Source organism: Strongylocentrotus purpuratus, unplaced genomic scaffold (genome assembly GCF_000002235.5).
Source record: "Strongylocentrotus purpuratus isolate Spur 01 unplaced genomic scaffold, Spur_5.0 spur5_scaffold_12, whole genome shotgun sequence".
Lineage (NCBI taxonomy): Eukaryota > Metazoa > Echinodermata > Echinoidea > Camarodonta > Strongylocentrotidae > Strongylocentrotus > Strongylocentrotus purpuratus.
Genome location: NW_022145597.1, coordinates 3,802,207 through 3,816,197, shown reverse-complemented (window position 1 = coordinate 3,816,197; position 13,991 = coordinate 3,802,207). Strand labels below are relative to the sequence as shown.

General features: G+C 36.6%; 1 protein-coding gene across 1 annotated transcript; it reads right to left on the bottom strand.

Moving 5' to 3' along the window:
• Window positions 1-1,552: 1,552 nt before the first annotated feature.
• Window positions 1,553-8,093, bottom strand: LOC105446757. The gene is made up of 3 exons (XM_030982539.1): window positions 8,081-8,093; window positions 6,009-6,184; window positions 1,553-2,023 (listed from the first exon to the last, which is right to left on the bottom strand). Exons 1-3 carry the CDS (start codon window positions 8,091-8,093, stop codon window positions 1,787-1,789), a joined length of 426 nt encoding a protein of 141 aa, XP_030838399.1. The 3' UTR covers window positions 1,553-1,786.
• Window positions 8,094-13,991: the final 5,898 nt, after the last annotated feature.

The following is a 13,991-nucleotide window of genomic DNA, read 5'->3' as shown; positions in this document are numbered from 1 at the left end:
ATTTCTGTGGGAGCAGGCATAGATCCCCGAAGCTACATTGAACGTCGACATTGAAACCTCATATACCTATTTACCATAACTATTTCACCCAGGGATGCATTCGGTTTTATGAAGGATCGTTTTTCCGAAGGTACATAATGCCGAAGGTTGGAATTTCGTAATACACATTCCCATACCAGGGGTTTCGTAATTCCGGAAATGAAATAAGGTTAGTTTAATCATGGACCTACTATGGTTTAATATTCTGAAGGCTCGTAATTTCCAAAAGGGTTACATTGTTATAAGTCAGGTTTGGAGTTACGAAACCTCATAATTATGAACCCTATTTTATTGTCGGAATTACAAACCCCATTTTCAAAATTACGAAGCCTATTTTAAGAATTACGAACTGTCGGAATTACGAACCTTCGGAATTATAAACCTTCGGAAACCTTCGGTAACCTTCACCCGCATGTGTGAATTCTGGGGCATTTTACCGTAAATATTGCTAGAGCCTGTTCTCACAAGCTCGAATTCAAGGGAGGCAAATGCTATTTTCCATACATATATCATAATAATTATTGCTCTGTGAGCTTTCCCAAACACATCATTGAAACAACATAATTATTTGCAATCTATAGCAGGGAGCTAGGCTTCACGCTTTTGTTGAACATATCCTTTTGTAGTTACGTTCCTTACTTGTTTTCTTTTACCTTATACAGGAAACGAGCTTCTACTCCGACCCAATAAAAACAAATGGAGACAATGTGTGATAAATTGAACTTAATGACGTTTCCCTTTTCGTGTTCCCCTTTACACGTATTTATGAATATAACATACCATATATTTCATCATCGACGAACTTCTGAATCAGCAATATTTTGTTCAGACAAGGTATTCATTATTATAACCAGTATTTGCACAAATGAAGAGGAAGCGGAATATAGTCAAGGAAAGGAGAGGAAAGAAATGAAAAGGAAATTAAATGAAGTGCAATGAAATGAACTGATACGACATGATAAAGGATTGGAATTAATTGTGGTACGGAGCCTACTTCTTCTCTGTCCTATTAATTTGAGTTAACTAAATTTTGATCAGAAAGAAAAGTCTAAACAAACGTTAAATACCAAAGCATTTCTTGATATTATGAATTCCATTTCAAATATCATGTAAACAAGTCTATAATTTTAAAACATTCATAAATATATATTAGAGAATCTGTTTGCACATCACTGTATAATATCATACCTTTAATGACAACCGTTACACTGATCAATAGAAACTTGATTTTGACAATTAGGGTTAAAAAATAATGAAACTTCGTTTTTAATGTAGTACTTAAATCTATGGTTGAATTTTTTCTTATCACGTCAAGTGATATATTATGTTTATTAAATATTCACAATATAAGAAAATTTCTAATTCTTTCAAAAGTACAATTGGGACAAACATGGCACCTAAACACCAATAATCGATATTAGGTCCAAAACTATACATTAATTTTACAGCGCACATACATTTTCGCCTTCAATAATGACAAAAGATGAAGAAGAATAAAAAAAAAAGAAGATAAACAAGGAGGATGAGATAACGAAGAAGAAGAAGAAGAAGAAGAAGAAGAAAAATTAGTTATCATTTGATATCAAGACTATTGTTCTGTTGAGAAAGCGTGGCCAAAAAACGTGTAAGTTCCTTATTTGTAACAGTTGATGAGAAATTCTCCTTTCTTCCCCTATTTATAGTGTCTGCTGATGTGTGAAACTACCCTTAAGAAATAAAGGCCTTCACAGACTGAAGGACGTTGAGCTCATGAGGGTTTTCTCAAGAGCGACATCAACATGGGTAACATCTTCACGGCCGATTTGTTCTTCAAGACAGCATTCAGCATGATGTCCTTAGCATTGATGCGATCCGAATTGCGCGACAACGCGGGCACGCCCATCATCCCTAGCAACGGAGCAAACTCCGGTTGAAATTGTTTCCCTTCTTGACCGCCTTCGGCTCCTTGGTGTAGAGTTCGGTCTCCCTTTTCCTTCGACAGCATCTGTGTAAAGTAATCCCAAGCAAATCGATGCTGTCATTTGTTTGAACTACTCCCACAATGCTCTCCAACAGAGTAATTAACTATGGCTTGCCTTAAAGACAGAACATTGTAAAAGAAACCATCCTTTTATGCTTTGAAGTTCAGCTCAGTTCTAGGTGAAAACTTATGATAAGGAATGCTTCAAGACCGGAAGAACCTGACTACCAGTAACTAAAATTGAAACTTGAAATAGGAAACAAAATGCAAATCAGCTAACTAAAAAATAAAATACGCAGGATTTTTTTCAAGGAGGGTGTTTGAAAATGTGAAAATCGCGCCTACCGATATTTCGCTCAGTAGGTGGGTGGGGGGGGGGGGGGGGGGGGGGGTGTAAGGAGCACCAATTTGTTTTTACCCCCCCCCCCCCCCCACTTGAGCAAAAATAAATAAATGATAATAATTGAGGGGGGGGGGTTAACCGCCAAAATAAAAAAAATAAAAAAATTTGGTCCAAAAAAGGTACTTCACGAAAGAAAAGAACTGGAAAAAAGAGAAAGAAAGAAATTAAGAAATAAGTGAGACAGACCATGGATATACATAGAAACATAGAAATGAAGCTCCGGGTGTTCGTAGATATGTATGAAATTTTTTTTATGGAGAAAAGAGAGAGGTAGGGGAAGAAGGGAGAAGGACAGGTGGGGGGGGGGGGGGGGGAGTCTTACGGTATGTGTGAGATGGTTAAATTCATCCAATGTCTTTTTCTATACCTTATAACTAGGACTCTAGTCTACTTCATGGTAAATACGATTTAATTGCGTATAGGGGTAGAGGTACATAATCTCGCATGAGTTTGTGATATTTTGCAACAGAGAAAAGATAGATGGTTCTAGGGAGACGGGGAAGAGAGAGAGAGAGAGAGAGAGAGAGAGAGAGAGAGAAAGGAGGAGGAGAAGAAGGACAAGGACAACAAGAAGAAGAAGATAAAGAAGAAGTAGGGGGAGCCTGAGAAAAAGAAGATGACGAAGGATGAGAAGAAGGAGGAAGAGGAGGAGGAAGAAAAAAGAGGAGGAGGGAGAAGAAGAAGAAGAAGAAGAAGAAGAAGAAGAAGAAGAAGAAGAAGAAGAAGAAGAAGAATCTCGGTATGCCTTGGCCAGTTCGCTGATTAGATATTGAGCATCGGCGCAAGATGGCGCACCTTTATTTCCACAGTCGACGTACGGAACAAATTTGGATGAGGGTTCATCTATCTGATCCAAAATAAACTTTCGTTGGAGTCCGAACGAAATTGAAGAGAATGTTTGTATCCGTGAAAAAACCACCTTACAATGGCGTATCCTATGTCTAGTCATTGAGTTGGCATTGGAATCATTAGGGGTTGGTTGGGACATGTATTACGAGGCATAATGAAACCAGAATAATAAAGCCATCCATTGGGGGGCGGATATATTCATAATGTACAATTATATTAGCCTTCATGGTTTCGTTTTGTTCATCTGGTGAAATTTGTGATAATATATAGATGATTTTATTTTATTCGCCATTTTAAATGATCGAACTGCTACATACATGTATAAAGATCCAAATAGGAAAATGTGTGCATGTTAGAAATACAATGAGCAATACGTCATTCCAAATGTTATGCTTTGAACAAATTACGCCATCACCTCCAAAAGATATTAACAAAATTGATAACAAATACATGTATATATTATGATAATAAAAAGAAAAGAAACGGGGGTTAATTGGAATACGCCAGGAAGCTCAACATTTTGTGTGATATCTAAGCCCAAAGATGCTTTTGAGTTTTTAACAATTTAGAACCTCAAGATGGTCTTCTCGAGCAATAGAAATATGAACTTTCTCCTTGAAATTCCCACATCCCCTCTCATTACATTTCGTCATAATTCATTTCTCTGTCTCTTCATCGATTTTTTGTTCTTCTTCTTCTCATTCGTAGGCACATGTTGTGCCAATTCACATTAAATAGTATGCATGTGTACATTTTTTTTTTTACATTTCTTTATTTTTCTCTTCTTTCTTTTCTGTCTGTCTGTCTGTTTTTCTTTATCTCTCTATCGCTATTTCTTTCATTTTCCTTTCTCCATATTATCTCCTTCTCTTTAACCTTCTTTTTCCTTTCATTTCTCCCTTTTCTACAGTCGATCTCTTTTTTCTATTTTGTATGCTCCTATAAAAGTGGCCGGGACCGATTCACTCCTCCAATCCGTACTTACGTAAACATATATGCACGCATTTCGCATAGCTTGCGGTGGGGTTGAGTTTTCATCCCATCCAATACGTTGCCGAACCGTTACTCAGGGTAGCGATTTTCTTTTCTTTCATTTGTTCTCTCTTTTTCCCTTTTCATCCCCTCTTCTCTGTTAACTTCTATTTGTTTTCTCCATTTTTTCTCCCGTCGCTCTCCCCCTATTTAGGACTAAAACAGGGGGAGTGGCGAAGCCGATTCCCCCTAGATCCGCCCCTGGCCCCTCCTAGGCTGTGCCATTATTCCACTGCTGTTTTGCTGAACGAACATGATGAAGGTCTAAAGTTTACTACCAACGCTAAACTAAAAGATAGCCAATTCCATGGACAGTCTTTTCTCGGAGCTCTAATCAGAAGGTTGTAAAAGGAAGCCATAATAAAACTAATGTCACATCCCCCGCACCCCCCCCCATTTAAAAACTACATCTGTAAACATGTCATAATATATGTTGTCTATCATTTCTCGCCATATTCACGAGCTAATATACTAATTTTTGTATAGTGTTACCAAAAAAAGATTATTGTCTATTTTTTCTCCAATTTGGGACACCATACTACCGCGTCGCAGTCAACAAAACAATAACATGGATAAAGGTTTCAATGAAAGCAAATTTTTATAGGGATCTCCTGGAGGCTGGATAGCAACAACAAATGAAATAATAGCCTGATAGACCTATGGATCTTATACACTGTATTTATGGGACATCCTACGTCAACATATTACATCGTATAACTAAATGTAAGAAACTGTATTAATGATTAATGGCATGCATTTGTAGTTGTGTGTTGAAAAGGTATGATGAAGCAACTTTTGATTAGCAAAGTCGTTATTGTATGGGATTTTGTTCTAGTGGATAAAACACGGGTTGGTGAATCATGGGTTCAAATCTACAACAATACGGCGTCATTTGGCAAACGTTAATCTACATTTGCCACTCTTGACCAAAGAGGGATGAATAATTATGTACCTGGTAAAAAAAGAATCCCTTAAAATGCTTGGGCCTTTTTGATAGCATCCGTGCTAAGACCGTATAGCAATCATTGATGATTATCATAAATATTATTATTATTATATGTAGTAATAGTACACAGTCATTCCAGCCTAATGTGTAGCTTGCCATTTGGCTTCCATAACAGATCCGACGTCACTTACCAAGTCATAGAGAACCCTTCCGTATATCGCTTCCTTCCTATTAAAGGTACTATGTCCCATTTGCAGGCCAAAAAAATGAAAAAGTTAAATTCCAACTGCATTTGAAAGATAATACTAATTTAGAACTTCCCTAAAAAGGTAGGGCTTGAAAATGTCTTCAAGTGGGAAAATAACGACTATTAGTTGTCAAATCGACTTTAGGGCTATAGAGCCCAAAAGTAATAGTCTTGATTTTCAGACAATTGTACAGAATGGTCATACGTTTTATGCTGCGCAACGATTCAATCAGTTTAATCTTGGCCATCACAAGAAGTGGGTTATTGATGTAGACAAATGCTCATGTACCCTTTACAACTCTTTTTATGTATGTTATTACCGAAGAAGAAAAAAGGCCAGTCAGTCACTCAATGTGTCTGACAGTGAAGTCTAGCAAGTAAACGGGTTTCCTTGCATAATTTGAGTATGAGGACACTGCTGACGTTTAAATTTCACAGATAGGACATACATGACATATTCATAATTCCTGCAAAGTTCTACATAATTTGAGGTTGGCTGCAGAAGGGACATAGTACCTTTAAGACCACTTACCTTCAAGAGGTTTTTCACGGGGTCAAAATCGTTGTTGAGCAGTGGGCCTTTCTTTTCATCCTCTGTTCGTTTTGTAGTGATGCCGGCCAAAGTGGCACCCATCTGGATGTTCTTTTGGTGGTCTTCTGATGGCATACGAGGAAGTATGGCTCTATCCTCAGGAACACTTGGTCTACCTACAGAGATCACGAAAACAAAATTGACATTTGACAATAGCATTTGTTCTGTACAGGACGACTAGCAGTGCCAGAATCCCCCCCCCCCCACACACACACACATACACGCGCACTTCTTACGAAGAAGAGAGGGTTATTGCATCATGTGTATTTTAGCATTAGTGTCTCAAAAGACGGATAATAATTTATGTCTACTTATGTCAACTTTACAGGCATCGAATGAACATTTAGTTTTATCCAATCAGAACGCAGAAAACTGAAAAACCATACATCAATCGAATGGCTGTGTGATTTTGACCGAATGAGGGGTTACTGCTGCGGGATAGGCGCGGGCGACCGGCCTTGTCTTGATAAGCACGTGTTCGACGCACACGTGTCTTTCTTTGAATTGAGTAAATGTCATTCGAGGCAAATTACAGAGAAATCTCGCAGCGGTAATCCCTCATTTGGTTAAAATCATAAATCCCTTCGATGGATGTAATATAGAATTCACTTCGGTCCGAACGCTAGAAACTGTGGCCAGGCGCGTACGCAGGGGGGGGGGGGGGGGGGGGGGGGTTTGGGGGGTTAAACCCCCCCCTTTGGTAATTTTTTGTGTGTAAACCCCCCTTAAAAAAACCTAAAACCCCCCCCCCCCCCCCCCCCCCCCCCCCCTTTTGGATTTTTTTTTTTTTTTTTTTTTTTTTTTTTTAATTATTAAAAAAAAAAAAAAAAAAAAAAAATTATTCCCATGGCCGACCTAAAAAAGGTGACCTTACCCCCCTCCAACGGAGCAAAATGTCAAATTTCCAAATTTCGAGACCAAAAAAAAAAAAAAAAAGTGTCCTCTTACCCCCCCCCCCCCCCCCCCCCCCCCCCCCCGCTTATTCAGCGGCTGGCTGAGTCGTTGCGAAATTTTCGGACCGATTTATAAATGTTAAAACCCCCCCCCTTGAAAAAATCCTGCGTACGCGCCTGACTGTGGCCATGAGTGCTTCGACGGATGCAAAGTTGTTTGGACGTACGTTTCCTGCGTTCTGATTGGTCAAAAGTATACGTCCATTCGATGACAGTATAGTTGTACGAATATTGGCTTGTACAGCCCGTCATAGCCAACTATGACGTCAAGCCAGTGCGAACCCAATTTAACGATGGTTTTCGTATATCATGTCCAAATATCATGCATGTTGGGAGGAGGGGGGGGGGGGGGGGGGCTTTCCACCGGATTCAGACACCCTCCTCGTTTCTTATCATTGTGTTTAGTAACGAATCTATGTGCCAATCACTCTAAGTTCTCCTTATTGAGAGGAAAAGGTTTCCGATAGGTTTCACGAGCAATTTATTCTCGATTTATTCTATTCCTGTTCAACGTTGGCTTTTCTCTTACAAACATGGACATGATGCTTAAAAGCGAACGTCCCGATTAGGCAGGCCTGAAGCTGGTATGACGAAGCTTTAAAAATGCAAGCAATTGCTTTTACAAACAAGCAGATGGTTCTTTTAATGCACACGTTTTAAAGCAATTTTTGATCTTTTAACATTTGTTTGCGGGTATGATGTAATTGCTTGTGCTTGCTTTTTTTAATGCATACGAATTCAAGCAAAACGCCAACATAAGTAATATAATTATATATATTTGTTATTCATACAAACCAATGTCATTGACAAACAAATTTTTGGTTTGACCACTACTGATATTAGTAATACACTTGAAATGATAGATAATATAACACATTACAAAAGGGAAGGATTTATTAATATCCTATTACATTCATCGACATGTGTAGATTGTGGATAATGTTATGTAATGAAAAGTACAACAACATAATAAATACAGCAAAACGAATTATTATCGTAATTTCTAATCATTTTGACTAGCATTTTAGTCCCAAATATTATGAATGAATAATAACATACATTTCGCGGTCATTATGCTTGAAGTATTGTTGTTGTCGTGGTTGTTCTGTCTTGTTTCTGATAAATGGTCGCGTTATTATTAATGAGGGTGTGACGTTCTCCTTACCAACTTTAAGACGATGATGCCTGTCATCTGTACTTTCCATTACACGAGATATATTACGAAGAAATAATGTTATCTCAAGGATTGGCATCATGATAGTGTATGCTGTATAAAACACGACACCGACACATATGATGAGAAGCATCTAGAAGTGCATGAAGAAAAAAAGATTTTTATGATTTGATTACGTCGAATATGATGTTTTGATGAGTTGAGAGTAAATCGGAAGCGAAGTTCAGAACGTAACAATGTTCGATGGCTTGAATTTGAATGTGTATATTTTTGAACGCAGAAATAAAATCAATCAAACAAACAAACAAATAGACAAGTTGACATTGAAGGAAATAGAAGTGGACATACATGATGGGGAAATATTAGAAGTTGATAGAAAGATAGATAGATACAGCGAGAGAGAGAGAGAGAGAGAGAGAGAGAGAGAGAGAGAGGGAGAGAGAGAAATTGGATTGGAGATAGATTTATTTAGAAAAGGGAGAAACGGTGTACTCCAGTGAAGGTAAAGCAGACGTAATAGTGTACCTCATCGCTTTGTATCCTCATGTAAAAGGGTGCTCTAGAAATCCAACAAAACGCCTACATAAAAGACGCACATCGAATGCTTGAAACCTACATTACAGATAACGATTCGTGCAAGTCGTTCATCATGCACATGATAATAACAATATAGAAAAGTCATACATTTTATAGTAAATGTTAATTCTCACCTTCTTCGTTGTTTTCCGCCTGTAGAAGCAATTCATAATAATTTACACTCAATCATTCACGTTTAGTATTATTGGATGCACTTGCACAAATATTCATCAAATAGAACCTTATCCTACAGGCTGATAGTAATTCAAATTGCATCGAACAACATTATAATCTATTTCCATTTATACAAAACTGCTGATCGATTTTTGTCTCGTAAAATTAATTAATTTTATTTGCATAGGTATTAACACATTGCAACTGTGTGTTTTGTTTAATAATATTTGGCGTTGCCATGCAGAGAGAGGTGTCGGAGCGAGAAAGAGGGAGAGGGGGAAGAGAGAGAGAGAGGGAAAGAGAGAGATAGAGAGATAGATAGTGAGAGAAAGAGAGAGAGAGAGAGAGAGAGAGAGAGAGGGAAAGAGAGAGATAGAGAGATAGATAGAGAGAGAGAGAGAGAGAGAGAGAGAGAGAGAAAGAGAGAGATAGAGAGATAGATACGGTAGATAGATAGATAGAGAGAGAGAGAGGGGGGGGGGGGGGCTGAGAATAGTCTCAGTGAACATGAGGGAGAATATAAGAAAGAGAAGAGTGTGTGAGAAACATATTTATACAGGATAAAAACAAGATCAGCAAAGCTGTTTTTGATCATGGTCCTGATTAAGGAAATATAAGAAGAAAAAACAACAACAACAACTCAAATAGAACACAAAAAATACAGAAATTCATAGATAAACATTACACTGCGAAACAAAAATTGCAATAGCATATTGTTAGTATAATGAAAATAAGTCAGACGGACTAAACATTAAAAAAACCAATACAAAACATTGATCTGTAACACAATAGCAGAGCTGCCAACCTCCAGAACAGAAAATCAGTAATCACAAGGCTCAAAATCAGTAATTTGGGGTATAAATCAGTAATTTCTTATGCGGTCATCACAACACAGTTTATCATGAAAAATGGCTCCTATTCACAGCACTCGCTACGATAAATCATATTTAATTCATTAAAAAAAAAAAAAAAAAAAAAAAAAAAAAAAAAAAAAAAAAAAAAAAATTTTTTTTTTTTTAAAATCCGTAATTTGAGACAACATTCCGTAATGGTCGTTAATTTCCGTACCAATTACGGAAAATCCGTACTAGTTGGCAGCTCTGCAATAGCATCCAGGAGGTGGGGTCCACGGGGCGGAGCCCCACAAGCTCAGGGGTTTTAGGCATTTAATCACGGTCAGATGAGCATATTTTAATATCTCACTTGTGACACCGGCAGGTCACAATTTCGTTCCTTCTCTGTATTTCTCTTTAACATTCTTTTTCAAAAGAAGGAGGGATGGGCTCGGACCCTCGAGCCCTGCCATTCCGCGGGCCCTGGCTTGTATGCTTCTAAAAAAAAAAGCTTTTTTTTAGGCTGACTGTAAATTTGGGAATTTGTCATTTTCCAAAAACGCTTACAAAAATTAGAAAACCCCCCGGAAAATCATGCCAATTCGGCATCATTTGTATATCACTGGTATCACATTAGAAATAAACCACCTTTGGATTTTATTTGCTCCCCTCTATCAAAACGTCAGTGCTTGTATGTATGCCTTTTTTTCCTTCAATCTCAGTTATTGTACAGAAATCACATTTGAGTTTTAATGAAATTTTGGATCAATAGACCATCAATTTAATTCAAAATTATTCTCCGTACATGCATTCAATATCTCTCACAACTTTTACTCACTCGTTATACATCCTTGTATGGAGAGAAAGAGTTAGAGTGGGATGATTGGAGAGATATTTTGAGAGAGAGAGAGAGAGAGAAAGATATACATAAATGGATTGGGGTGGCACTTCAATATTTCCCTAACCAAATGTGATTGAAAGCTCTTATTCATCACAAAAGACAAAACCAAATAATAAGAAATTGACCAGCATTGTCCCCACATTAGAAATATGATAAACATAGTACCTTACAAAAAATATACATATTATACGAAACAAAGTACATATCGTATTTCTTATAAAGATGTTTTATTTGAAAAGAAAAATCATACTTTTACAAATGATTTACAAGTTTTATGTTGCTGTATCACCATAAAATTGAATGGTATGTTTTTAATACTTTAGTTAAACCTGACCCTGGGTCTTAAATCATCTGCAAGAAAAAAAAAAGCTGTTAAACCCAATTTTAAACAAAACTTTTGAATTCTGGTAAAATAAGGGCTGCTAGTCTTACTCTGCTAAACTTGATGCATACACAAGTGTTTATAAGGGCAATACACATAATGGTCGATTACAATATCATTGTTGTTTAACTGTGAGATCTTTTTCTAACACCAGTCTGATCACTTAACTGCTCAAATTTGCAAATACATGTACACGCAGGACGCAGCACCAATCTAAGCAGACCTCATCCATAACAAAAAAAAGAGAGAGGAGATGGATAATAAAAAAATAAAAAATAAGAGTTTTATATAGATTATTGCATGAAACAAACACCTTTGCCTTGTTTCTTCTTTCCCTCTTCTGTTTTTGTATATATCGCAGGACGTATACAGTAGGTTTGCGGTTGCACCATGTGTAAGAGAGAGAGAGCTGAAAAGGACTCTGACTCGGTAATCTTTCTTGGAGGACGTATATCATACTAAAAGGTCATAGTTGCTATAATGGTATGCATTGTCCAAATTAGGAACAGTTCAAAGAAATAGACAACTTTGAATCTTAATCATTCCTAAAAAATAAATCACTTCTCATTAGTGATTTAGATTATTTTTTATCTTTTTAAGTGAAATGAAGTTTAGATTTTCGTTGTAGGCTTTCCTTCCTTCATCTTGATATATCTTATTTTGAATCTGGAAGGCTTTCACTTTAAGTTATAAACAGAACTCAATGACACATCTGAAGTGCAAGAAATGTATGTATTAATGTATTTTGAAGATGCTTTCCTATAACATGTGCTTTTTGAAGACTTCAAGATTATCTGTATTATTCTATTGTCATTGATGTACATTAATGTCACAGTTTATGTAGATTAATATTGTAAACCAACAGTTTAATCAGATATGTGATATGCCTGTAAAATCGACTGTTCACATATGTTGATAAGAATCTATACTTGTATTTATGTTTGTCATTTCTGGATTGATTTGCAGGGTTTTCTTCAAGCTGATGTATTACTGCTGATGATCACAAATAAATGGGCTCATCACCCACCCTTCACAATCAAGCTGCATGCATGGTCGAGTTCTTTGTGGCTTACCGGTACTTACTCCGTATTACGACATTAAAGATTAAGTGAAGTTCTTGACATGGGATGGGATTGAGAAATAAATTGTCTGGAATCGATTGGGAAAGGCCGATTATACAATACATAAATTAAGAACCAATATATACACTACACACATGTTGGGTCAAAATCTTGCATCTATTTCTTGTCATATTTGGCTTATGAGGGCATTCTATTAAAGTGTAATCCTTCCATATGTCATTTCTACCAAGTTCTTTCTAACCAATATAAAACAAATCTCACAAATTACCCTTTCCTTTACTACAATTCAACCTTCTTTTTAATATATCATTCCTTCATATATTTTAGTTTGAATCTGGAAAAATGTCCACTTTAAGCCACAAAGAACGGAATGACTACATCTTAACTTGGCGTCTTAGATGGTGGTCCAGGGCCCCGCTTCACAAAACTTGTCATCAGTGACAAATGACAGTTTTTGTTATAAGCTACAGAAATCTTTGCTTCTGATTGGTTATCAACAGATTTGTCACTGATATTTGTCATTCGTCATTGAAAAAAGGCTTTGTGAAACACCCTCCTGTACTTAAGTAAAGGTGAAGGATAGAACTTGGTGGCTCATGTGCTCATCATTACTGCATGAATCCCACCTACCAATTCATTATCTTTCATAGGTAGATTGAAAATGGCTATTTCTATTTTTATGTTCACATTTATGCTGTTTTAGTCAATCTGATAAAAGTAAATAAATTAATTAAACAATAAAAAAGACTGTTTTACTGATAATTGTTGAGATATCCAGAGACACAGACAGGGTTTCAAATGTCTTAGTAAACAACCACACTTTCACAAATGACAAATGACAAAATAAAGCCATTCATTATCAAGTTCAAAATAAATACCAACTTATCTATCAAATTATGTTAAGATACGATTTAATACACTTTAAAACCCAATACCACTTTCAGTTGCAGAGACTTAATATTAAATAACTAAAGCTACCTTTCATAGCTTGCAAGTATAAGATGCCTTTCTCCAATATTAAGAAATAAACTTAGTCAGCCTGTTTTTTACATAATTGCAGAATCTTCCAAATAAAGAAATTTCTAATCTTGTACTAACATATTGGAAAAGAAGTTTGCATGTATTTTCAAATAAACATTAGAAACTTAAATACATGAACACATTGAGCAATTGACACTGAAGTTGATTATAGACCTGATGATATGTGAAGTAAAGTGAAAGTATTTCAAGGAAACCATGGGGCATGTGTCTCCGACTAGGCCTACACTAGAGGTGCTACATATACGTACTTCAGATTACAAGAGAAACAGAGAGAGAGAGAGAGAGAGAGAGAGAGCATGTATTCTCATCTAACACTGCTCACAGAACCATCGTATGTAAAGAAGTGTGTCCATTGTGGCCATGTTTGTCTTTTAAGAGGTAACATTGTCAGAATAATAGGCAAACTTATAAAGGGAAAACTCTTGCTCTTAATATAGTTGGATAATAAGATATCTTGTATCCATACAATTCATTTGATTAAATCTCAATCTTCTTGATCAAATGGAATTTTCAGACTGTATGTAGAATGGGATCTTGCTCCTTTGAAATGCTCATGAATCTGAGAAAGTGAATTATTACTTGTGTGTACATTTGTGTAAGTAATCCATCACCATTTTAACCCATTGCCCACTGGAACCGGGTGGTCTCCGTTTTAATCATATTGGATTTAGATACCCCGGTAATACAGTAGTTAACGGGTTTAAGGTAAAGACCAGTTCTGGTCGAGCGATTGCATTGTGAAAAAAACGTTGTGGAATCGATCAGAAATGGTTGATCATTTAGCATATAAGTATTGGTGTATATTGC

Excerpts from the sequence above, each read along its gene's own strand:
- LOC105446757 (XM_030982539.1), bottom strand. Across the intron at positions 2,024-6,008 it reads CCGTGAAAAACCTCTTGAAG|ATGCTGTCGAAGGAAAAGGG; the intron begins GTAAGTGGTCTT and ends TACTTTACACAG.